The 26,081-nt window shown below is 39.8% G+C and overlaps 1 protein-coding gene across 1 annotated transcript; it reads left to right on the forward strand.

Annotated features, from left to right (window-relative positions):
* On the forward strand, nucleotides 1-5,326 carry LOC117327429 (ADP-ribose glycohydrolase OARD1-like). Its single transcript, XM_033884393.1, has 4 exons — nucleotides 1-266; nucleotides 611-692; nucleotides 1,159-1,312; nucleotides 2,155-5,326. The coding sequence occupies exons 1-4, from the start codon at nucleotides 253-255 to the stop codon at nucleotides 2,445-2,447; spliced, it is 543 nt and encodes a 180-aa protein (XP_033740284.1). The 5' UTR covers nucleotides 1-252; the 3' UTR covers nucleotides 2,448-5,326.
* The last annotated feature ends 20,755 nt before the right edge of the window (nucleotides 5,327-26,081 follow it).

Raw genomic sequence — 26,081 nt, forward strand, 5'->3', positions numbered from 1 at the left:
GACATGCGATGTGTCAACTTTAGCCTATATTGGCGAAATTTGAAATTTAAAACCCCCGAAACCAAACCATAATTTTCGAGAGGAAAAAACTATTTCCAACGACTGCCAATAGAGCTATACAAGTCCATGGCTTTAAATCAAAAGTGAAAGCGGAAGTGCTAATAGCGGAAGTTGTTTGAACGCTAAGGCAGCAATCCAGAGCACATATTGCACAGGCGTATCGTAACACATTTATGTGTACATGAAAAACGTATGCAGTTATTGAGGTAAGAATGAGACAGTAAGAATTGGTATGTATGTATTTATATAATATCTATCTAATACAGACAGACAGGTTTTGTAACAAACACAGTCACAGTGAACATGTGTGGAAGTCTTTGTCAGTATAAACAAACTAGAAGTTCTATAAATTATGACGCGTAGTATATTAAGGTAATTTTGCCAGTAACTTGTATTTTTTTTATTCTTTTCATTGTGGTGTTATAAAAAGTTCATGAAAATGTATTATTTTAATCAGATACTAAATGTATATATTATATAGATTAAACACCCAACATGTGGCGTCACGGACAAGGGAAAATAACTCTTACTGAATGTTGAACTTTTTCAGGATTTTCTCGGGTTTCATACAAGTACCAGTTCACAATATAGTAAGGAGTATGGCTACTGTGTCATGTACATCTTCTGGTGTGGTAAGTCGTTGTTCCTGTTTTCCTGAGATTGTGTCAAAATGATTTGATTAAAAAGAAAAAAGAAAATGTTTAAAATATTATCCGTTTCCTCGGATTCACATGTTAATTAGTTCCGAAAGATAATTGAGAGTGAACTGTATGTACACAATACTCTGAAATAAAATTGTAAAATACAATAATAAATTAAGGTAGACTTGAAAAATGTTTGGTGAAAGAAATCAGTGGCAATACACTACTAACCCCCATTAGACACTATACATAATTAATTTCACTGTATGGCCATGGAGAAGTGACACCCCTTGCATCTTAAAAGATTAAAATATCCCTCAGTATAACATACTAGAGTAAATGATACATATGGTATCATTAAGATATGATATCAACGGGAACCAAGCTACAACCAACTAAAAGCAGGTTATGTATCAGTTATAATTTAAATACAAGTATTTTTTCTTCGTTGTTTTAGAGTTTCAAGTTTAATCAGGTAGAGGGTGATTTGTTTTCCTGTGGAGACAAAGAGTCCTTAGCCCACTGTATTAGTGAGGATGTCCGTATGGGGAAAGGAATTGCTGTCTTGTTCAAGAAAAAGTTTGGCAGAGTGGATGAGCTGAAGGCAATGAGTATGTCTGCATATATATATAGAAGTGAATTTCTGATATTGACTAAAACAGTTGAATATTTTTGAACACCTATCTCGGATAATTATTTTGTGAAAAGATCTTCTGCAGATTCCTCAGGGAACCCCTACCTTTAACGTCAAGTCCCATGCATAACTAGAGTAATTGACTTGCTGTCTTTAGAGAATTCAGACCTGGTTTCTCTAGTTTCTTTGTATATTTATATGCTGATTTATTGATTTATGTGGTTGGGAATCAATGTTTCCTCTTGAAATTTACCTTAGAATTAGTGACTGATATTGGATGGTTTCAGAGCCCAATATTTCATCTTGCTCCACGCAACAAGGTTTTTTTTGTCAGAACATACATGTAAATTAAGATTACAGTAAAACCTTCTTAGATGAACAGGATTGATTCAAATTTCTGCTATTGTTAAGTAAACTAAAATCTCAAATTTCATAATATATTTTCATAATATATGTTAAAGCCCTGAAATGAATTTCGAATGTTAAAAACTATTTCCTCTGGTCCTGCAAGTTTTACACTATCCTGTTAGTTGGATGAGACCCAATTATGATTATGTAGATACCTAGATGCAATACATAATGGAATCTGATAATGTATATTCTTCACCATTTGACATTTTATACCATTTATTTTCAGCTCAATGCATGGGTATCAAACTTTATAATAGCACATTATTTCAATGTTCCTCAATCAGAAGGGTTGTTATCCTAATCATATGATGAATATTGATTACAGTACATATAAATGTGGGGAAAAAACTTTACATTCTATTCAAATGTTCAATAATTAGCTACAAATATGTCATTTTTCATTTCAAGAGAAGAAAACTGGTGAATTAGCAGTTCTGCGTGATGGAAGACGATTTATTTACTACCTCATAACAAAACCCAAGGCGCATGATAAACCAACTTATGACACCTTGAAATCCAGTCTGAAGGAGATGAAGAAACACTGTGTAAGGAACAATGTAACATCATTGTCCATGCCTTGTATTGGTTGTGGTCTGGACCGTCTAAACTGGGAGGAGGTCTCCACAATGATATGTGAACTCTTCTCTGACACAAACATGACAATCACAGTTTACCAGCTACCTCCCAAACCCAAAACATAGGAAAAAATTAATGTATGTTAGTCATCTTTCTACTGATACAATGTTTAAAGTGCCAATGTTTTACCCGTATATTGCAACAAGGTTGGTTTCGCATTAGGTATCATGATGCAGATTTGAAAATTTATTTTCGTAATACATTAATATTATTGCATATATGATATATGATGGAACAGTCTAACTGATAGGTATTAACAATACCTTGTCTGGATAATAACTTTGTTAGCTCGTTCAATAGGTACATTCCCCAATCTATGATCATAACATGACAGTGTCACGGACCACATATATAGAGCGTGGGTTGAAGATTTATGCCAAGTCACTGTATAACATGCTGTAACAAGAGCGGTCGTCCGTCTGTCCGTCTGTCCGTCCGTCCGTCTGTCCGTCCATCTCTCTGTCTGACTATCTCTCCGTCCGTCCATCTGTCCATGAAATTTTAACTCCTGAAAAACTATAAGCAGCTGGGCACTGATATTTGGCTAGGAGGTACCAGGGATATTAGAGTACATTAAAGTTTACTCATATAAATGACCTTGATCTATTCTCAAGGTCACTGCTAGGGGCTAATAATGTTAAAAACTTCAAGAAGCTTCTTAAGTTCTAGAAGATCCAATCCTGGTATGTTTCCAGGAGGTGTGGCATAGTTCTCTTAATATCCCTCATATAAATGATCTTTATCTAATTTCAAGGCCATGATAATCAAATACATGCACTTCAAAATTTGTTTGAGAATTCACTTACCAAGATCTAGAAGACCTAGGTTACCTGTACTCATCTTAGACAGTAGGTACATTTTGTACCTGTTATGAAATGGTATAAAGATTCAAGGTCATTGGGGTCAAACTTTTGAAATTCATTTTAGAATCATCTCAAGTTCTAGAACACCCAGGGTCCTTGTTTTTGGCCAGAGTGTACCTGCTATTGAATATATGCTATGAAACTTCTCTATACCAATAACCTTGACCTGTTTTGAAGGTAATAGGGGTCAAATATGTTAAAAACTTCTATGATTTTCGTCTTAAGGACAAAAGACCTAGATGATTTATATTTTTTCTGTGGCTACTTATGGAAGAGAGCTTATAACATTACTCATACTGTTGACTGTGACTTATTTTCAAGGTCGCCATGGTGAAACATGAAATATGTCGACCCAGAGATCTGATATTTGTCCAGTAGGTACTTACAATAGAGTGATTTAGATTTTCCTCATATAAGTGACCTTTTGTTCTTTCATCAAGGTCATAGGGGCTAAATAGTTCAAAATAATGAAAAAAAACCCCCATGGTAATGAGGAATGCTGTATATTGTTTCCACATTTGAATAATCTTGATTTTCAAGGTCACTGGGATCAAATGTGTTAAAATAATTGAACTGAATTTTCCAAAGTATTCCATTGATTCTTGCATATAACTTTAAATTTCAAAAAGCAATGGGGTAAAGACTGATACTACATACAGTCAACATACCTTATTGCTAAATGTATCTGGGTTCATGTAGGTTATATATATATTTATCAAAAACACCAGCACAGATAGTATTTGTTATTTCAGTACCAATGGTCTTCTCAAAAGGCAACTGGCTGTTAACACATCAATTCATTACCCTACATTATGATTCACGAATGAACCAGTGAAAGTTATCACCTCCATCAGAAATACAATGTACCATTTCCTGAAGCATCACAAACATATAATGGTCAACATGAACACTCCGAATAGTAATATTGTCATTACTTCTTACTGGTCATGAGAGCATTTCAGGCTCTCTGGGCCACTTGCTAGTCCAAAGTAGCCCTGAACAAATTATATGTGTCTTTGGAGTGTCCAGTATTTGTTTCATATAAGCTAGCAATCACCTGTACTAAAGCAATTAAATGAGATAAGTTATTTTCAGATTTTCAGTTTTTTTTCTCCTGTTTTTGATAAATCACATGATTTACCCGAGTAGGAGAAGTAAAATCAATGTTTGTAGTTTATAACATCTACTGTTGGATGCATAAACAAACTAGTACATTAATATGTACTTGCAAAACCATTAAAAAGTCTTCACCAAACTTTGTGAGTGTTCTAAAATCCAATTGTTTTCACATAAAGTTTATGTTTGAACATCAGTATTGAGTTGACATAAGGAGACCATTGATTCAGTATACAAAAATTACCATATCAGCAGTGATATTGCCTTATGTGTGCAGTGGAATTGAGGTAACTCATACAGATGTTTGAGTGTGTGAAAGTGTAATTTGAAAAATAGGTCGATATGTATAGATAATGTTTTATATATAGCTACAGTAATTACATGGTAGAATGAACTACTGACAATCTGTTATAAAAACAGTCATATTCACACATTTTAGTTTGTAATAAACTTGTAAAAGCTAGATATTTTAGTCCTGCAAATGAAAATGGAATATTGTGTGTGTTTTTGTATTAAAATGAATAAGGTTGACTATATAATTATGACATATATTTTTTGTTTTTGTTTTCTTTAGGTCAGGGAATATTAGTTTATTGGAGACCTAGATGGTTTTTGCTATGTTTTATTATATTAAATTTCTTAACTGAACAGGTGAATGATCATTGTAATAGTTTTTGTACATCGATGGTTGTTTATTCTCTAAGATCATGCTTCCCATGGGTATATCCGTTGCTGATATCATTTTCTTGTGATGTTGTTGTAAAACTTTTAATGTAATTTAATAAATCTGTTATTTGATTGAATTAAGACCTCTGTCAATGTAACAATACATATCAGAGAGAAATGATATCAAATGCAGAAAATGACTTGGATATACAGGAAATTAACAAATCTGAAGACTATCCCCGCATAGCGTGTACGACATTATCAATAAAACAGACAAATTGTCACAAAGGGTTATCAAACCTGTGTTGTTAAATGTCCTTCATTGAATTTATGATCAGGCGAAGCCAAATTGGAAATATACTGTATACAAGACGGCCTAGTTTCACATGGTTGTGATCATTTGTTTCAGTCTTTATACATGTAAGCACATTCAGCCATTTGTATTTAGCAATTTCCCTAATATGCAAAATACGTAATATGTCATTACTAGAATGTAGATCTAGCCCTAATACTAATTAACATCTAATAGTTGCATTTTTAGCCCACCATCATCAGATGGTGGGCTATTCAAATTGCCCTGCGTCCGTGGTCCGTCGTCCGTCCGTCCGTCCGTCCCTCCGTCCGTAAACAATTCTTGTTATCGCTATTTCTGAGAAAGTGCTGATGGGATCTTTCTCAAATTTCATATGTAGGTTCCCCTTGGTGCCTAATTGTGCATATTGCATTTTGGGACCGCTCGGAAAACAACATGGCGGACAGGCAGCCATCTTGGATTTTGACAATTGAAGTTTGTTATCTCTATTTCTGAGAAAGTATCGAAGGGATCTTTCTCAAATTTCATATGTAGGTTCCTATTGGTGCCTAGATATACATATTGCATTTTGGGACCGATCAGAAAACAACATGGCCGACAGGCAGCCATCTTGGATTTTGACAATTGGAGTTTGTTATCGCTATTTCTGAGGAAGTACTGAAGGGATCTTTCTCAAATTTCATATGTAGGTTCCCTTTGGTGCCTAGTTATGCATATTTCATTTTGGGACCAATCAGAAAACAACATGGCCGACAGGCAGCCATCTTGGATTTTGACAATTGGAGTTTGCTAACGCTATTTCTGAGGAAGTACTGAAGGGATCTTTCTCAAATTTCATATGTAGGTTCCCCTTGATGCCTACTTATGCATATTGCATTTTGAGACCAATAGGAAAACAACATGGCCAACAGGCAGCCATCTTGGATTTTGACAATTGAAGTTTGTTATCGCTATTTCTCAGAAAGTAATGAAGGGATCTTTCTAAAATTTCATATGCATGTTCCCGTCGGTGCCTAGTTATGCATATTGCATTTTGAGACTAATCAGAAAACAACATGGCCGCCAGGCAGCCATTTCGGATTTTGACAATTGAAGTTTGTTATCGCTATTTCTGTGAAAGTACTGAAGGGATCTTTTTCAAATTTCATATGTAGGTTCCCCTCAGTGCCTAGTTTTGCATATTGGGACCAATACGAAAACAACATGGCCGACAGACAGCCATTATAGCTAAATCTTAAATTCTGTATATAGGTTCCCCTTGTTTGAAAAGTACTAGAGGGCTGTTTCTGAATTTTCACAGATAAGTAAGACTTAGAGGAAGGGAAAAGTAGGGAAAAGATCAATCTGACATGGAACCTATAAAGATCATTCAATGGTGGGCGCCAAGATCCCTCTGGGATCTCTTGTTCAGATGTAACTACATGTATTTCCCTATTAGCATGAACTATACAGTAATAACATAAAATATTAGCCCCTACTTCTGCTTCTAGAGAAAATATTAGCCCTTACTCCTACTTATAGAACAAAACATATTAGCCCCTACTCCCACTATAAGTAAGAGTAGGGGCTAATGTTTTTTCTATAAGTAATTATATATATAAGAGTAGGGGCTAATATTTTTAGCCCACCATCATCAGATGGTGGGCTATTCAAATCGCCCTGCGTCCGTGGTCCGTCGTCCGTCCGTCCGTCCGTCCCTCCGTCCCTCCGTCCGTAAACAATTTTTGTTATCACCATTTCTCAGAAAGTACTGAAGGGATCTTTCTCAAATTTCATATGTAGGTTCCCCTTGGTCCCTAGTTATGCATATTGCGTTTTGAGACCAATCGGAAAACAACATGGCCGACAGGCAGCCATCTTGGATTTTGACTGTTGAAGTTTGTTATCGCTATTTCTGAGAAAGTACTGGAGGGATCTTTCTCAAATTTCATATGAAGGTTCCCCTTGGTGCCTAGTTATGCATATTGCATTTTGAGACCAATCGGATAACAACATGGCCGACAGGCAGCCATCTTGGATTTTGACAATTGAAGTTTGTTATCGCTATTTCTGAGAAAGTACTGAAGGGATCTTTCTCAAATTTCATATGTAGGTTCCCCTTGGTGCCTAGTTATGCATATTGCGATTTGAGACTAATCGGAAAACAACATGGCCAACAGGCAGCCATCTTGGATTTTGACAGTTGAAGTTTGTTATCGCTATTTCTGAGAAAGTACTGAAGGGATCTTTCTCAAATTTCATATGAAGGTTCCCCTTGGTGCCTAGTTATGCATATTGCATTTTGAGACCAATCGGATAACAACATGGCCGACAGGCAGCCATCTTGGATTTTGACAATTGAAGTTTGTTATCGCTATTTCTGAGAAAGTACTAAAGGGATCTTTCTCAAATTTCATATGTAGGCTCCCCTTGGTGGCTAGTTATGCATATTGCGATTTGAGACCAATCTGAAAACAACATGGCCGACAGGCAGCCATCTTGGATTTTGACAATTGAAGTTTGTTATCACTATTTCTGAGAAAGTACTGAATGGATCTTTCTCAAATTTTATATGTAGGTTTCCCTTGGTGCGTAGTTATGCATATTGCGTTTTGAGACCAATCTGAAAACAACATGGCCGACAGGCAGCCATCTTGGATTTTGACAATTGAAGTTTGTTATCACTATTTCTGAGAAAGTATTTAAGGGATCTTTCTCAAATAGCATATGTAAGTTTCCCCTGGTGCCTAGTTATGCATATTGCGTTTTGAGACCAATCTGAAAACAACATGGCCGACAGGCAGCCATCTTGGATTTTGACAATTGAAGTTTGTTATCGCTATTTCTGAGAAAGTACTGAAGGGATCTTTCTCAAATTTCATAAGTAGGTTCCCCTTGGTCCCTTGTATTGCATTTTTGGACCAGTCTGTCCTGAAAACAGCCTGACAAACAAACAGCCATTATCGTTAAATCTCAAATTTCTTATATAGCTAGGATTCCCTTGTTTGAAAAGTACTGGAGGGATGTCTCAATTTGCACAGATTAGTAAAATGAAGGGAAAAGTAGAGAAAAGATCAATCTGACATGGAACCAATGAAGATCATTCAATGGTGGGCGCCAAGATCCCTCTGGGATCTCTTGTTTCTTATAATTAGGAGTAAGGGCTGATATTTTTAGCCCACCATCATCAGATGGTGGGCTATTCAAATCGCCCTGCGTCCGTGGTCCGTCGTCCGTCCGTCCGTCCGTCCGTCCGTCCGTCCGTCCCTCCGTCCGTCCGTCCCTCCGTCCGTAAACAATTCTTGTTATCGCTATTTCTCAGAAAGTACTGAAGGGATCTTTCTAAAATTTCATATGTAGGTTCCCCTTGGTGCCTAGTTATGCATATTGCGTTTTGAGACCAATCTGAAAACAACATGGCCGACAGGCAGCCATCTTGGATTTTGACAATTGAAGTTTGTTATCGCTATTTCTGAGAAAGTACTGAAGGGATCTTTCTCAAATTTCATATGAAGGTTTCCCTTGGTGCCTAGTTATGCATATTGCGTTTTGAGACCAATCGGATAACAACATGGCCGACAGGCAGCCATCTTGGATTTTGACAATTGAAGTTTGTTATCGCTATTTCTGAGAAAGTACTGAAGGGATCTTTCTCATATTTCATATGTAGGTTCCCCTTGGTGCCTAGTTATGCATATTGCAATTTGAGACCAATCGGAAAACAACATGGCCGACAGGCAGCCATCTTGGATTTTGACAATTGAAGTTTGTTATCACTATTTCTGAGAAAGTACTGAATGGATCTTTCTGAAATTTCATATGTAGGTTTCCCTTGGTGCCTAGTTATGCATATTGCGTTTTGAGACCAATCCGAAAACAACATGGCCGACAGGGAGCCATCTTGGATTTTGACAATTGAAGTTTGTTATCGCTATTTCTGAGAATGTACTGAATGGATCTTTCTGAAATTTCATATGTAGGTTTCCCTTGGTGCCTAGTTATGCATATTGCGTTTTGAGACCAATCTGAAAACAACATGGCCGACAGGCAGCCATCTTGGATTTTGACAATTGAAGTTTGTTATCACTGTTTCTGAGAAAGTATTTAAGGGATCTTTCTCAAATTTCGTATGTAAGTTTCCCTTGGTGCCTAGTTATGCATATTTCGTTTTGAGACCAATCAGAAAACAACATGGCTGACAGGCAGCCATCTTGGATTTTGACAATTTATGTTTGTTATCACTATTTCTGAGAAAGTGCTGAATGGATCTTTCTCAAATTTCATATGTAAGTTTCCCTTGGTGCCTAGTTATGCATATTGCGTTTTGAGACCAATCTGAAAACAACATGGCCGACAGGCAGCCATCTTGGATTTTGACAATTGAAGTTTGTTATCACTATTTCTGAGAAAGTATTTAAGGGATCTTTCTCAAATTTCATATGTAAGTTTCCCTTGGTGCCTAGTTATGCTTATTGCATTTTGAGATCAATTGGAAAACAATATGGCCGACAGACCGCCATCTTGGATTTTGACAAATGAAGTTTGTTATCTCTATTTCTCAAAGTACTGAATGGATCTTTCTCAAATTTCATAAGTAGGTTCCCCTTGGTTCCTTGTATTGCATTTTTGGACCAGTCTGTCCTGAAAACAACCTGGCAAACAAACAGCCATTATCGTTAAATCTCAAATTTCTTATATAGCTAGGATTCCCTTGAAAAGTACTGGAGGGATGTCTCAATTTGCACAGATTAGTAAAATGAAGGGAAAAGTAGGGAAAAGATCAATCTGACATGGAACCTATGAAGATCATTCAATGGTGGGCGCCAAGATCCCTCTGGGATCTCTTGTTTTCTATTATTAGGAGTAGGGGCTAATATTTTTTCTTATAATTAGGAGTAAGGGCTGATATTTTTTTCTATAATTAGGAGTAGGGGCTAATATATTTTCTATAATTAGGAGTAGGGGCTGATATTTTTTCTATAATTAGGAGTAGGGGCTATTTCTTTTCCTGTAGATACTAACAAGATGCAGGCGCCTGTGCTTACAGTATGTACAGTGCTGTCCCACTGGTGATACAGTATGTACAGTGCTGTCCCACTGGTGATACAGTATGTACAGTGCTGTCCCACTGGAAATACAGTATCTACAGTGCTGTCCCACTGGTGATACAGTATGTACAGTGCTGTCCCATTGGTGATACAGTATGTACAGTGCTGTCCCACTGGTGATACAGTATGTACAGTGCTGTCCCACTGGTGATACAGTACAGTATGTACAGTGCTGTCCCACTGGTGTTACAGTATGTATAGTGCTGTCCCACTGGAGATACAGTATGTACAGTGCTGTCCCACTGGTGATACACTATGTACAGTGCTGTCTTACTGGTGATACAGTATGTACAGTTCTGTCCCACTGGTGATACAGTATGTACAGTGCTGTCCCACTGGTGATACAGTATGTATAGTGCTGTCCCACTGGAGATACAGTATGTACAGTGCTGTCCCACTGGTGATACAGTATGTACAGTACGGTCCCACTGGTGATACTGTATGTACAGTGCTGTCCCACTGGTGATACAGTATGTACAGTGCTGTCCCACTGGAGATACATTATGTACAGTGCTGTCCCACTGGAGATACAGTATGTACAGTACTGTCCCACTGGTGATACAGTATGTACAGCGCTGTCCCACTAGTGATACAGTACAGTATGTACAGTGCTGTCCCACTGGTGATACAGTATGTACAGTGCTGTCTCACTGGTGATACAGTATGTACAGTGTGTACAGTGCTGTCCCACTGGTGATACAGTATGTACAGTGCTGTCCCACTGGTGATACAGTATGTACAGTGCTGTCCCACTGGTGATACAGTATGTACAGTGCTGTCCCACTGGTGTTACAGTATGTACAGTGCTGTCCCACTGGTGATACAGTATGTACAGTGCTGTCCCACTGGTGATACAGTGTGTACAGTGTGTACCATGCTGTCCCACTGGTGATACAGTGTGTACAGTGCTGTCCCACTGGTGATACAGTATGTACAGTGCTGTCCCACTGGTGATACAGTATGTACAGTGCTGTCCCACTGGTGATACAGTATGTACAGTGCTGTCCCACTGGTGATACAGTGTGTACAGTGCTGTCCCACTGGTGTTAAAGTATGTACAGTGCTGTCCAACTTGTGTTACAGTATGTACAGTGTTGTCCCACTGGTGATACAGTATGTACAGTGCTGTCGGTGATACAGTATGTACAGTGCTGTCCCACTGGTGATACAGTATGTACAGTGCTGTCCCACTGGTGATACAGTATGTACAGTGCCGTCCCACTGGTGATACAGTATGTACAGTGCTGTCCCACTGGAGATACAGTATGTACAGTGCTGTCCCACTGGCGATACAGTACAGTATGTACAGTGCTGTCTCACTGGAGATACAGTATGTACAGTGCTGTCCAACTGGTGATACAGTATGTACAGTGCCGTCCTACTGGTGTTACAGTATGTACAGTGCCGTCCCACTGGAGATACAGTATGTACAGTGCCGTCCCACTGGTGTTACAGTATGTACAGTGCTGTCCCACTGGTGATACAGTATGTACAGTGCTGTCCCACTGGTGATACAGTATGTACAGTGCTGTCCCACTGGTGATACAGTACAGTATGTACAGTACTGTCCCACTGGTGATACAGTACAGTATGTACAGTACTGTCCCACTGGTGATACAGTATGTACAGTGCTGTCCCACTGGTGATACAGTATGTACAGTGCTGTTCTACTGGTGATACAGTATGTACAGTGCTGTCCCACTGGTGATACAGTATGTACAGTGCTGTCCCACTGGTGATACAGTACATTATGTACAGTGGTGTCCCACTGGTGATACAGTATGTACAGTGGTGTCCCACTTGTGATACAGTATGTACAGTGGTGTCCCACTGATGATACAGTATGTACAGTGCTGTCCCATTGGTGATACAGTATGTACAGTGCTGTCCCACTGGTGATACAGTATGTACAGTGCTGTCCCACTGGCGATACAGTACAGTATGTACAGTGCTGTCTCACTGGAGATACAGTATGTACAGTGCTGTCACACTGGTGATACAGTATGTACAGTGCTGTCCCACTGGTGATACAGTGTGTACAGTGCTGTCCCACTGGTGTTAAAGTATGTACAGTGCTGTCCAACTGGTGTTACAGTGTGTACAGTGCTGTCCCACTGGTGATACAGTATGTACAGTGCTGTCCCACTGGTGATACAGTATGTACAGTGCTGTCCCACTGGTGATACAGTATGTACAGTGCTGTCCCACTGGTGATACAGTATGTACAGTGCTGTCCCACTGGAGATACAGTATGTACAGTGCTGTCCCACTGGCGATACAGTACCGTATGTACAGTGCTGTCTCACTGGAGATACAGTATGTACAGTGCTGTCCCACTGGTGATACAGTATGTACAGTGCTGTCCTACTGGTGTTACAGTATGTACAGTGCCGTCCCACTGGAGATACAGTATGTACAGTGCCGTCCCACTGGTGTTACAGTATGTACAGTGCTGTCCCACTGGTGATACAGTATGTACAGTGCTGTCCCACTGGTGATACAGTATGTACAGTGCTGTCCCACTGGTGATACAGTACAGTATGTACAGTACTGTCCCACTGGTGATACAGTATGTACAGTGCTGTCCCACTGGTGATACAGTATGTACAGTGCTGTCCCACTGGTGATACAGTATGTACAGTACTGTCCCACTGGTGATACAGTATGTACAGTGCTGTCCCACTGGTGATACAGTATGTACAGTGCTGTTCTACTGGTGATACAGTATGTACAGTGCTGTCCCACTGGTGATACAGTATGTACAGTGGTGTCCCACTGGTGATACAGTACATTATGTACAGTGGTGTCCCACTGGTGATACAGTATGTACAGTGGTGTCCCACTTGTGATACAGTATGTACAGTGGTGTCCCACTGATGATACAGTATGTACAGTGCTGTCCCATTGGTGATACAGTATGTACAGTGCTGTCCCACTGGTGATACAGTATGTACAGTGCTGTCCCACTGGCGATACAGTACAGTATGTACAGTGCTGTCTCACTGGAGATACAGTATGTACAGTGCTGTCACACTGGTGATACAGTATATACAGTGCTGTCCCACTGGAGATACAGTATGTACAGTGCTGTCCCACTGGTGATACAGTATGTACAGTGCTGTCCCACTGGTGATACAGTATGTACAGTGCTGTCCCACTGGTGATACAGTATGTACAGTGCTGTCCTACTGTTGTTACAGTATGTAAAGTGCTGCCCCACTGGTGATACAGTATGTACAGTGCTGTCCCACTGGAGATACAGTATGTACAGTGCTGCCCCACTGGTGATACAGTATGTACAGTGCTGTCCCACTGGTGATACAGTGTGTACAGTGCTGTCCCACTGGTGTTAAAGTATGTACAGTGCTGTCCAACTGGTGTTACAGTATGTACAGTGCTGTCCCACTGGTGATACAGTATGTACAGTGCTGTCCCACTGGTGATACAGTATGTACAGTGCTGTCCCACTGGTGATACAGTATGTACAGTGCCTTCCCACTGGTGATACAGTATGTACAGTGCTGTCCCACTGGAGATACAGTATGTACAGTGCTGTCCCACTGGCGATACAGTACCGTATGTACAGTGCTGTCTCACTGGAGATACAGTATGTACAGTGCTGTCCCACTGGTGATACAGTATGTACAGTGCTGTCCCACTGGTGATACAGTATGTACAGTGCTGTCCCACTGGTGATACAGTATGTACAGTGGTGTCCCACTGGTGATACAGTATGTACAGTGGTGTCCCACTGGTGATACAGTATGTACAGTGCTGTCTCACTGGTGATACAGTATATACAGTGCTGTCCCACTGGAGATACAGTATGTACAGTGCTGTCCCACTGGTGATACAGTATGTACAGTGCTGTCCCACTGGTGATACAGTATGTACAGTGCTGTCCCACTGCGATAACAGTACAGTATGTACAGTGCTGTTCACTGGAGATACAGTATGTACAGTGCTGTCACACTGGTGATACAGTATATTACAGTGCTGTCCCACTGGAGATACAGTATGTACAGTGCTTGTCCACTGGTGATACAGTATGTACAGTGCTGTCCAACTGGTGATACAGTATGTACAGTGCTGTCCACTGGTGATAGCAGTATGTACAGTGCTGTCCCACTGGTGATACAGTATGTACAGTGCTGTCCCACTGGTGATACAGTACAGTATGTACAGTGCTGTCTCACTGGAGATACAGTATGTACAGTGCTGTCACACTGGTGATACAGTATATACAGTGCTGTCCCACTGGAGATACAGTATGTACAGTGCTGTCCCACTGGTGATACAGTATGTACAGTGCTGTCCCACTGGTGATACAGTATGTACAGTGCTGTCCCACTGGTGATACAGTATGTACAGTGCTGTCCTACTGTTGTTACAGTATGTAAAGTGCTGCCCCACTGGTGATACAGTATGTACAGTGCTGTCCCACTGGAGATACAGTATGTACAGTGCTGCCCCACTGGTGATACAGTATGTACAGTGCTGTCCCACTGGTGATACAGTATGTACAGTGCTGTCCCACTGGTGATATAGTATGTACAGTGCTGTCCCACTGGTGATACAGTACAGTATGTACAGTACCGTCCCACTGGTGACACAGTACAGGTTGTACAGTGCTGTCCTACTGGTAATACAGTATGTACAGTGCTGTTCCACTGGTGATACAGTATGTACAGTGCTGTCCCACTGGTGATACAGTATGTACAGTGCTGTCCCCTGGTGATACAGTATGTACAGGTGCTTGTCCCCTGTGATACAGTATGTACAGTGCTGTCCACTGGTGATAAGTATGTACAGTGCTGTCCCACTGGAGATACAGTATGTACAGTGCTGTCCCACTGGTGATACAGTACAGTATGTACAGTGCTGTCCCACTGGTGATACAGTATGTACAGTGCTGTCCCACTGGTGTTACAGTATGTACAGTGCTGTCCCACTGGTGATACAGTATGTACAGTGCTGTCCCACTGGTGATACAGTATGTACAGTGCTGTCCCACTGGTGATACCGTATGTACAGTGCTGTCCCACTGGTGATACAGTATGTACAGTGCTGTCCCACTGGTGATAAAAGTATGTACAGTGCTGTCCCACTGGTGATACAGTATGTACAGTGCTGTCCCACTGGTGATACAGTACAGTATGAACAGTGCTGTCTCACTGGAGATACAGTATGTACAGTGCTGTCACACTGGTGATACAGTATGTACAGTGCTGTCCCACTGGTGATACAGTGTGTACAGTGCTGTCCCACTGGTGTTAAAGTATGTACAGTGCTGTCCAACTGGTGTTACAGTATGTACAGTGCTGTGCCACTGGTGATACAGTATGTACAGTGCTGTCCCACTGGAGATACAGTATGTACAGTGCTGTCGCACTGGCGATACAGTACCGTATGTACAGTGCTGTCTCACTGGAGATACAGTATGTACAGTGCTGCCCCACTGGTGATACAGTATGTACAGTGCTGTCCCACTGGTGATACAGTATGTACAGTGCTGTCCCACTGGTGATACAGTATGTACAGTGCTGTCCCACTGGTGATACAGTATGTACAGTGCTGTCCCACTGGAGATACAGTATGTACAGTGCTGTCCCACTGGTGATACAGTACAGTATGTACAGTGCTGTCCCACTGGAGATACAGTATGTACAATACTGTCCCACTGGTGATACAGTATATACAGTGCTGTCCCACTGGAGATACAGTATGTACAGTTCTGTCCCACTGGTGATACAGTATGTACAGTGCTGTCCCACTGGAGATACAGTATGTACAGTGCTGTCCCACTGGCGATACAGTATGTACAGTGCTGTCCCACTGGCGATACAGTAAAGTATGTACAGTGCTGTCTCACTGGTGATACAGTAAAGTATGTACAGTTCTGTCCCACTGGTGATACAGTATGTACAGTGCTGTCCCACTGGTAATACAGTATGTACAGTGCTGTCTCACTGGAGACACAGTATGTACAGTGCTGCCCCACTGGTGTAACAGTATGTACAGTGCTGTCCCACTGGTGATACAGTACAGTATGTACAGTGCTGTCCCACTGGTGATACAGTACAGGTTGTACAGTGCTGTCCTACTGGTAATACAGTATGTACAGTGCTGTTCCACTGGTGATACAGTATGTACAGTGCTGTCCCACTGTTGTTACAGTATGTAAAGTGCTGTCCCACTGGTGATACAGTATGTACAGTGCTGTCCCACTGGTGATACAGTATGTACAGTGCTGTCCCACTGGTGATACAGTACAGTATGTACAGTGCCGTCCCACTGGTGATACAGTACAGGTGGTACAGTGCTGTCCTACTGGTAATACAGTATGTACAGTGCTGTTCCACTGGTGATACAGTATGTACAGTGCTGTCCCAGTGGTGATACAGTATGCACAGTGCTGTCCCACCGGTGATACAGTATGTACAGTGCTGTCCCACTGGTGATACAGTATGTACAGTGCTGTCCCACTGGAGATACAGTATGTACAGTGCTGTCCCACTGGTGATAATGTACAGTATGTACAGTGCTGTCCCACTGGAGATACAGTATGTACAATACTGTCCCACTGGTGATACAGTATGTACAGTGCTGTCCCACTGGAGATACAGTATGTACAGTTCTGTCCCACTGGTGATACAGTATGTACAGTGCTGTCCCACTGGAGATACAGTATGTACAGTGCTGTCCCACTGGCGATACAGTACAGTATGTACAGTGCTGTCTCACTGGAGATACAGTATGTACAGTGCTGCCCCACTGGTGTAACAGTATGTACAGTACTGTCCCACTGGTGATACAGTATGTACAGTGCTGTCCCACTGGTGATACAGTATGTACAGTGCTGTCCAACTGGTGATACAGTATGTACAGTGCTGTCCCACTGGTGATACAGTACAGTATGTACAGTGCTGTCCCACTGGTAATACATTATGTACAGTGCTGTCCCACTGGTGATACAGTATGTACAGTGCTGTCCCACTGGTGATACAGTATGTACAGTGCTGTCCCACTGGTGATACAGTATGTACAGTGCTGTCCCACTGGTGATACAGTATGTACAGTGCTGTCCCACTGGTGATACAGTATGTACAGTGCTGTCCCACTGGTGATACAGTATGTACAGTGCTGTCCCACTTGTGATACAGTATGTACAGTGCTGTCCCACTGGTGATACAGTATGTACAGTGCTGTCCCACTGGTGATACAGTATATACAGTGCTGTCCCACTGGAGATACAGTATGTACAGTGCTGTCCCACTGGTGATACAGTATGTACAGTGCTGTCCCACTGGTGTTACAGTATGTACAGTGCTGTCCCACTGGTTTACAGTATGTACAGTACGGTCCCACTGGTGATACAGTATGTACAGTGCTGTCCCACTGGTGTTACAGTATGTACAGTGCTGGTCCACTGGTGTTACAGTATGTACAGTGCTGTCCCACTGGAGATACAGTATGTACAGTGCTGTCCGACTGGATATACAGTATGTACAGTGCTGTCCCACTGGTGATACAGTATGTACAGTGCTGTCCCACTGGAGATACAGTATGTACAGTGCTGTCCCACTGGAGATACAGTATGTACAGTGCTGTCCCACTGGTGATACAGTATGTACAGTGCTGTCCCACTGGTGAGATACAGTATGTACAGTGCTGTCCCACTGGTGATACAGTATGTACAGTGCTGTCCCACAGGTGATAAAGTATGTACAGTGCTCTCACACTGTTGTTACAGTATGAAAAGTGCTGTCCGACCGGTGTTACAGTATGTACAGTGCTGTCCCACTGGTGATACAGTATGTACAGTGCTGTACCACTGGTGATACAATATGTACAGTGCTGTCCAGCTGGTGATACAGTATGTACAGTGCTGTCCCACTGGAGATACAGTATGTACAGTGCTGTCCCACTGGTGATACGGTACAGTATGTACAGTTCTGTCCCAGTGGAGATACAGTATGTACAGTGCTGTCCCACTGGTGATACAGTATGTACAGTGCTGTCCCACTGGAGATACAGTATGTACAGTTCTGTCCCACTGGTGATACAGTATGTACAGTGCTGTCCCACTGGCGATACAGTACAGTATGTACAGTGCTGTCCCACTGGTGATATAGTATGTACAGTGCAGTCCCACTGGTGGTACAGTATGTACAGTGCTGTCCCACTGGTGATACAGTACAGTATGCACAGTGCTGTCCCACTGGTGATACAGTATGTACAGTGCTGTCCCACTGGTATTACAGTATGTACAGTGCTGTCCCAATGGTGATACAGTACAGTATGTACAGTGCTGTCCCACTGGTGATACAGTACAGTATGTACAGTGCTGTCCCACTTGTGTTACAGTATGTACAGTGCTGTCCCACTGGTGATACAGTATGTACAGTGCTGTCCCACTGGTGATACAGTATGTACAGTGCTGTCCCACTGGTGTTACAGTATGTACAGTGCTGTCCCACTGGTGATACAGTATGTACAGTGCTGCCCTACTGGTGATACAGTATGTACAGTGCTGTCCCACTGGAGATACAGTATGTACAGTGCTGTCCCACGGGTGTTACAGTATATACAGTGCTGTCCCACTGGTGATACAGTATGTACAGTGTTGTCCCACTGGTGATAAATCACATTTTGGCAGATATTTGTCACATTGTGTTATTTTGTTTTCTTGATAAGTAGTCAAAGCAAAAACGTTAGTTGAAATCATGTATCATTATTGGTATTTTTGGTGAGAACATCTGAGGGTACTTGTGTATACGTTATGTCTATACCAGCATGGAATTTTGTTTCTGTGAATGGAAATACAGTGGACATATCAATTACTGCTCAATAAAATCAGCCCTGATCATGAACTATATACACTCGTATACTACTTTTCGGTAAAATATATAGATTGTGTGTTATTTGTTAAAATGCTTCAATGTGAAAGTTATGTAGAAGTATTTGTTTCATGATTCCTTTAGTTCTGTTCAGTAGTGTTTGTGTATAGATACAATTGTACCCATTGATGAGAGGTGACCCAGATTATAAAGGTCTGAGTGTGCCTATGGCTAGTTGTAGCTATATCTTATAACTGGTTTATATTTCACGAACTTTGATGTACACACAACTGAACGTCTGACCTTACAAATGTAGTTTGGTATGGGTACAGAATTTTGTATGCTACTGTAGTTTTGTTAGCTCACCTGCCCGAAGGGCAAGTGAGCTAATGCCGTGGTGCGGCGTCCGTCGTCCGTCCGGCCGTCCGGCCGGCGTCAACTTTTTCATTCAAACAACTTCTTCTCAATAACCAAGAGGCCCAGGGACTTGATATTGGGCCTGTAGCATGCTGGGGTGAAGGGCTACAAAGTTTGTTCAAATAAATGACCTTGACCTTCATTCAAGGTCACATGGGTCAAATAGGCTATAATTTTCAAACGACTTCTTCTCAATAACCAAGAGGCCCAGGGACTTGATATTGGGCCTGTAGCATGCTGGGGTGAAGGGCTACAAAGTTTGTTCAAATAAATGACCTTGACTTTCATTCAAGGTCACATGGGTCAAATGGGCTATAATCTTCAAACGACCTCTTCTCAATAACCAAGAGGTCCAGGGACTTGGTATTGGGTCTGTAGCATGCTTTGGTGAAGGGCTCTAAAGTTTGTTCAAATACATGACCTTCATTCAAGGTCACTAAAGGTCACATTGTTCAAATAGGCTATAATCTTCAATTGACTTCTCCTTGATAACCAAGAGGCCCAGGGACTTGATATTAGGCTTTTAGCATGCTGGGGTGAAGTGCTACCAGTTTTGTTCAAATAAATGACCTTGACCTACATTCAAGGTCACAGGGGTGAAATCGGCTTAAATCTGTAAATAATAATTTTGCGATAGCCAAGAGCCTCCAAGACCTGATATTAGACCAATAGAATGCTGGAATGAAGGACTAGAAAATGTATTAATATGAATAAACCTAGCTTACTATGATATTTGAATAAAGAGGTAATCAGCATAGTACCTGTAGAAATGACCTCAATCAACTTCAAAGTTGCTGTAGAGCCAGGTGAGCTATACAGGCCCATTGGGCCTCTTGTTTGAGTGAGTCAAAGGTAATTGTAGTTATAAATTGAATGATAATAAAAAAATCCTACTGTTGAAAATAAAGACACAGGCAAAATTTCTTTGCATGAAATTCACATGAAATTACATAAAAATTCACATGAAATTTTTCACGTTAAATTCACATTAAAAACAACCTCAAAAAACATTAATTCCACATGACTTTCTTATGTGAATACCTGAGAAAAATTCTTCATATATATTTCACGTGAAAAATCCATGTGTTATTCATGTGAAATTCACACGAAAAAAAATTATGTGAATTTCACGTAAAAAAAACCCCATATGAAATGCACCTGAATTTTATGTGAAAAATATGACGGGAATTTCATGTGAAGGAATTTCGACTTTGTCTTCACTGATGGAACATGTGGCTTTGAAAACAAACTACATGAAAGACTACATATATTCACAACAACCTGATAATTTGTTACAGTCTATATATATTTTTGGCAATGTCTAGTGTGTATAGCACATTTCAGAAGTTTTGGGGGCTAGATTTAAATTCGGTAAAAATGATATCTCTCGGTGCTCGGTGTCGGAAAATAATGAACACCGATGTGTGACATTTTTACCGAATTTAAAGCTAGTCCTAAAACGTCTGAAAATGTGATGTAAACTCTAGAGAAAGCCAAATTACGCATATACTATAACAAATTCTCAGGTCCCTATGCATATATTTACCAACAAGATACATTTTATCTTGCTTTGGTGAACGTGATACAAGAAATGGAGTCCGATAAAGTGTGACAAACTGTTTGACTGTATAGACAAATTTATGTAAATAATTGGCAATCCTTTTCCAGCCAGGGTGCTATTATTTCCACAGAATATTCATATAGTATAAATTATACATAATAACATTTAATAGTCTATTATAGCAATGAGTTGTGTGGTCGTTTTGATTTTATCAATTGAAGATCACTGTTGCTGTATAGAGATTAGTTTTTTGTGTTTATATTGGTATGATCGCAATTTGATATAGGCATTCTGCTAACTGCTTTAGCCATATGATACATGTATATGAAGATATATATTCCCAGTCAAACTTTCTTAACACCTCTTCAGATATGCCATGGAGATTTAGTTAGTGTTTGATCTACTATGTAATATCGTGGGAGAAAACATCATTTTATATCCTGTATCCATAGGTATTAACCTCGCCTGTCAATAAATCAATACCGAATATATTGACAGACGAGGCTGACACCTATGCTGTATCCATATCCAGTTTTGACGGACAGTGAATTAGACATACTATTTACCCTATCAGTTATAGTCACATATTTCCCAATCTTCGTAAGAAGAGTAGAGAGTTATATTGTCATTTAAACCACATACAATGTGTCAGGTCACAGCAAAACTTTTCTAACAATCTAATACCAGAGACTTGTATATCAGGACGTCTCTGCTAATACCAAGTCCATGGAGCTAACTGTCGTGCAGATAATGATACATGTAGATTCACTAATTTAAGTGATATTGCCTAAACGACTAAATTATATCACTTTAACGTTTGAATAGGTGATACTTACTTAGTGCTAACTGTCCTTATCCCTTGGGCGGGAACAGGCGTCTGCATCTGGTTAGCATTTATAGAAAAACAAATTTGGCCACTACTTGATACAGAAGGAGGGGCTATATTTTTTCTTTACATACTAACCAGATAGAGACGACTGTGGTACCCAATGCGGGTTGAAATAATTTTTTGAGGCGATAAAATTGGTTGGAAGGAGATTACTCAATTTGCCCACTTAGTATGAAATAAAAACGCCATTTAGGAGTTATCTAGCTCCCCTCTCAAAATGTACTCTTTTTTTTTTTATCTTCCGAGCGTTACAGCTATCAATCTCAAGGTCACCATAATACCCCATTCGGCTATTACATATGTACCAACCTCTTGTAACATAAATGAACATGATCAGTTGACGGCATGTCGCAAAGTTCAATGCAGAAACAAAACATATACTGTAATATTATGTTTCGCTGTTTTGTGCCAACATCTGATATATTCTCGAGACTTCACTGGCTTGGTGTGTGTTTTGATGTAACCGTGAACTTCATTTTGATACGTCAATTGGGATCCAGATGAAAACAAAGCAGACATATTTTGGGTGGTTCTGATTTAAGTCTCAATTAATGCTACTTTGTAGCTATCATTGTGTACTTTTTTCATAAAAAAATATTCAACGATTTCTATATAAATGATTGCTTTGATATCAGTCCAATTACAACTTTGAGTTAGTTTTAAAAGTACACATATATTACACTAATACTTTCAAGGGCGAGAACCAAATGTTTTCCCCAACACAAGCATTGATATTTACCAGAATTTTTTTTTTCAGATAATAAAAATAATTATTTTACTTATTGTATTAATGTGTTCTATAAGGCGAGGATATCAAAATTTTAAGTAAATCACTGCTTTCAATATAGGTGTATTTGCGATTGTTTTGTTTTCCATACCATTTCGTTTTATACAGGGCTTGTAACAAGAATATTCCGTTAGCACTAAGGCTAAGGGGGCGATTTAAGGAGACGTTAAGTAAAAACTACATGTTTAGCTCGAAGCGTCCCTAACAAGTATGCAAAAGTGGTTAAGGTGACCTTTGCAATCCCTTTCGACTTCAGACAGCTTCGAGTCACCAGTTTTGTTAAGGTCACCGTAAGATAGGGTTACGTTTCCGATAAGGCGATGGGTTCCTTTATTCATCAATATTTACCTTTATTACCATTGTGGCTCAGCAAAGGAGAGACCTAGTCATACCATGGCGTACTAAGATAACGTTACCGTAACCTTGTCTTTAAGGGAGTTCTAGTTACAGGCCCAGTACTGTCATATCTTGTAATAATGCTGTTAAAGTATCAACAAAGAAAACAAAGAAATAATTATCTAACTGTTGATAAAGTATTGTTTTTATGGGAGGCGTGCCTCACATTATAGCATCAGCTATGGCTTTCATTGCGGAACCAATCGTTTGGTACCTCAAGCGGCTATCTCCGAAATCACGGGAGACAACTCGTACATACCGACACAATACACAACCCATTTATCTCGATAGTATATTTTGAATGTTGTGATTGTTTATTATAATTCTCATAAAATCTCCAAAAAGAAATATATTTCATTTTACATCGACTTTGAATGCCACCAGAGCCTATTAATTATAACAAAACAAAGTATATCTACACATAGTGTAGACACACAAGTACTCGGTCAGTTAGAAGGCCAGCTAGTACCCAGGTGATAGACGGTCGAATATTTTACGCGTATCTGATTGTAAGTGAAAACCAACGACCTGCATGAATGAGAAAATAAATAGATAAAGATGGATTTTTATTGAAGAGATAATATTTCAACCGCCACATAACGTGTTTATATTTTTATAGGGACGTTAACGCCTACGAGATGTGACATCAAAACATCTCGTTTCATTATATTTCCATTCAGTTTTTTTTGCAGTTCCTTTTGGTTCATATATGATGTAGAAATCTAGTTAAACTATATATGCATTTATGAAAAATATCAAGACTTCAAATGAAGTGCTATTACACGAAAAATGTATATATTTGAGACGTCTGGTGGTAGCCTGTTATCAAAAAATTCATCGCAGAGTTCCTTATGGGAGGCGTGCCTCACATTATGGACTGAGACCACAATTAAGTACTTCCGGGTTCAGGCCCCACGAATGAAGTCCCCTAAAAAATGTATGTATTTCAGGAAAACAAATCAAATGCCTCTTTGAACTTGATTTCTGTTGATGAATTTAATGTGGATTTATAGTAGAGATATCAATCTAGGTTTTGTGATGTAAAATAATAATATTGATCATTTATTATGTGCTCCAGGACCCTGTGTGATGAGTCCTGATTTGACCTCTACCCCTCACCCGGATGTATATAATCCACGTTGGTGACACATTTTGACAGCTATCTCCAGAAAATGCTGAACATGCTGGGTTGAAACTTTTATATTTTGCTTCTCAGATGTTGGTCTTGGCCAGGTGAGATGGAAAGTTGCATATGATATATTGGGAATTTATTATGAATTTTAATGTTACAATGAAACATATAGCGAAGCTAATTGTGGTCTCGGTCCTAATATAGCATCAGCTATGGCTTTCATTGCGGAACCAATTGTTTGGTACCTAAAGCGGCTATCTCCGAAATCACGGGAGACAACTCGTACATACCGACACAATACACAACCCATTTATCTCGATAGTATATTTTGAATGTTGTGATTGTTTATTATAATTCTCATAAAATCTCCAAAAAGAAATATATTTCATTTTACATCGACTTTGAATGCCACCAGAGCCTATTAATTATAACAAAACAAAGTATATCTACACATAGTGTAGACACACAAGTACTCGGTCAGTTAGAAGGCCAGCTAGTACCCAGGTGATAGACGGTCGAATATTTTACGCGTATCTGATTGTAAGTGAAAACCAACGACCTGCATGAATGAGAAAATAAATAGATAAAGATGGATTTTTATTGAAGAGATAATATTTCAACCGCCACATAACGTGTTTATATTTTTATAGGGACGTTAACGCCTACGAGATGTGACGTCAAAACACCTCGCTTTCATTATATTTCCATTCACAGTTTTTTTTGTTTTTTTTTTTGCGGTTCCTTTTGGTTCATATATGATGTAGAAATCTAGTTAAACTATATATGCATTTATGAAAAATATCAAGACTTCAAATGAAGTGCTATTACACGAAAAATGTATATATTTGAGACGTCTGGTGGTAGCCTGTTATCAAAAAATTCATCGCAGAGTTCCAAGTGCGAGAAGGGTTGGTAACCGGTATACTCGGTACAAGTACCGTACCGACATTCGTTTCACAAAATACCGGTATTTGCAAGAATAAAAACATTAAAATCTGACGTAAAAAACTTGACGAAACAGTTATTTTGTTCAGTTGTTTCAATCCCTTACTAAAATGATGTCGGAACTTTACCGCTATTTTCTAAACATCTATCCTAGCTTTACTTGTAGTTTCGTATCCATATGTCTCATTTTTGTTGTGTGTGTTAAAAAGTCGAAATCAGAAATCAATAACTTACAAAAGATTTAATTGTCTCTTTAGATGTCATATTTTGTATCAAAATATATTATTAAATCAACGATCACGTCATCCGTCTGTTCACGTCTGATCACGTGATCAATCAGTCAAAATGGCGCGTTTTGGTACGTATATATACCGGCTTCATCCGAAACTCTGTAGTGTGATGTTTGTCACTAGAGTATTTATCAACACGAATTAAAGGCAAGTTGCTTTCAAGTTCTTAATCTGTCTACCTTTTTTTTTCTTTAATTATTTAGGACCAAACTTTGTTTACGATTAGGTACACTGCTCTGAGGCAGACATTGTCGTCCGTCGTCCAGATCTACGTTATCGCAGCTAGTATTTCATAAAAAAAACACATGTATCATGGGTCAGTGATAGTATGCTGAAATCCGATCGTTTATTTTATAAAGCTAGCAAAACTATCGCATCTGTTAGTCGTAGGCCTAGT

This window comes from Pecten maximus, chromosome 5, assembly GCF_902652985.1.
Source record: "Pecten maximus chromosome 5, xPecMax1.1, whole genome shotgun sequence".
In the NCBI taxonomy this organism is placed as follows: Eukaryota; Metazoa; Mollusca; class Bivalvia; order Pectinida; family Pectinidae; genus Pecten; species Pecten maximus.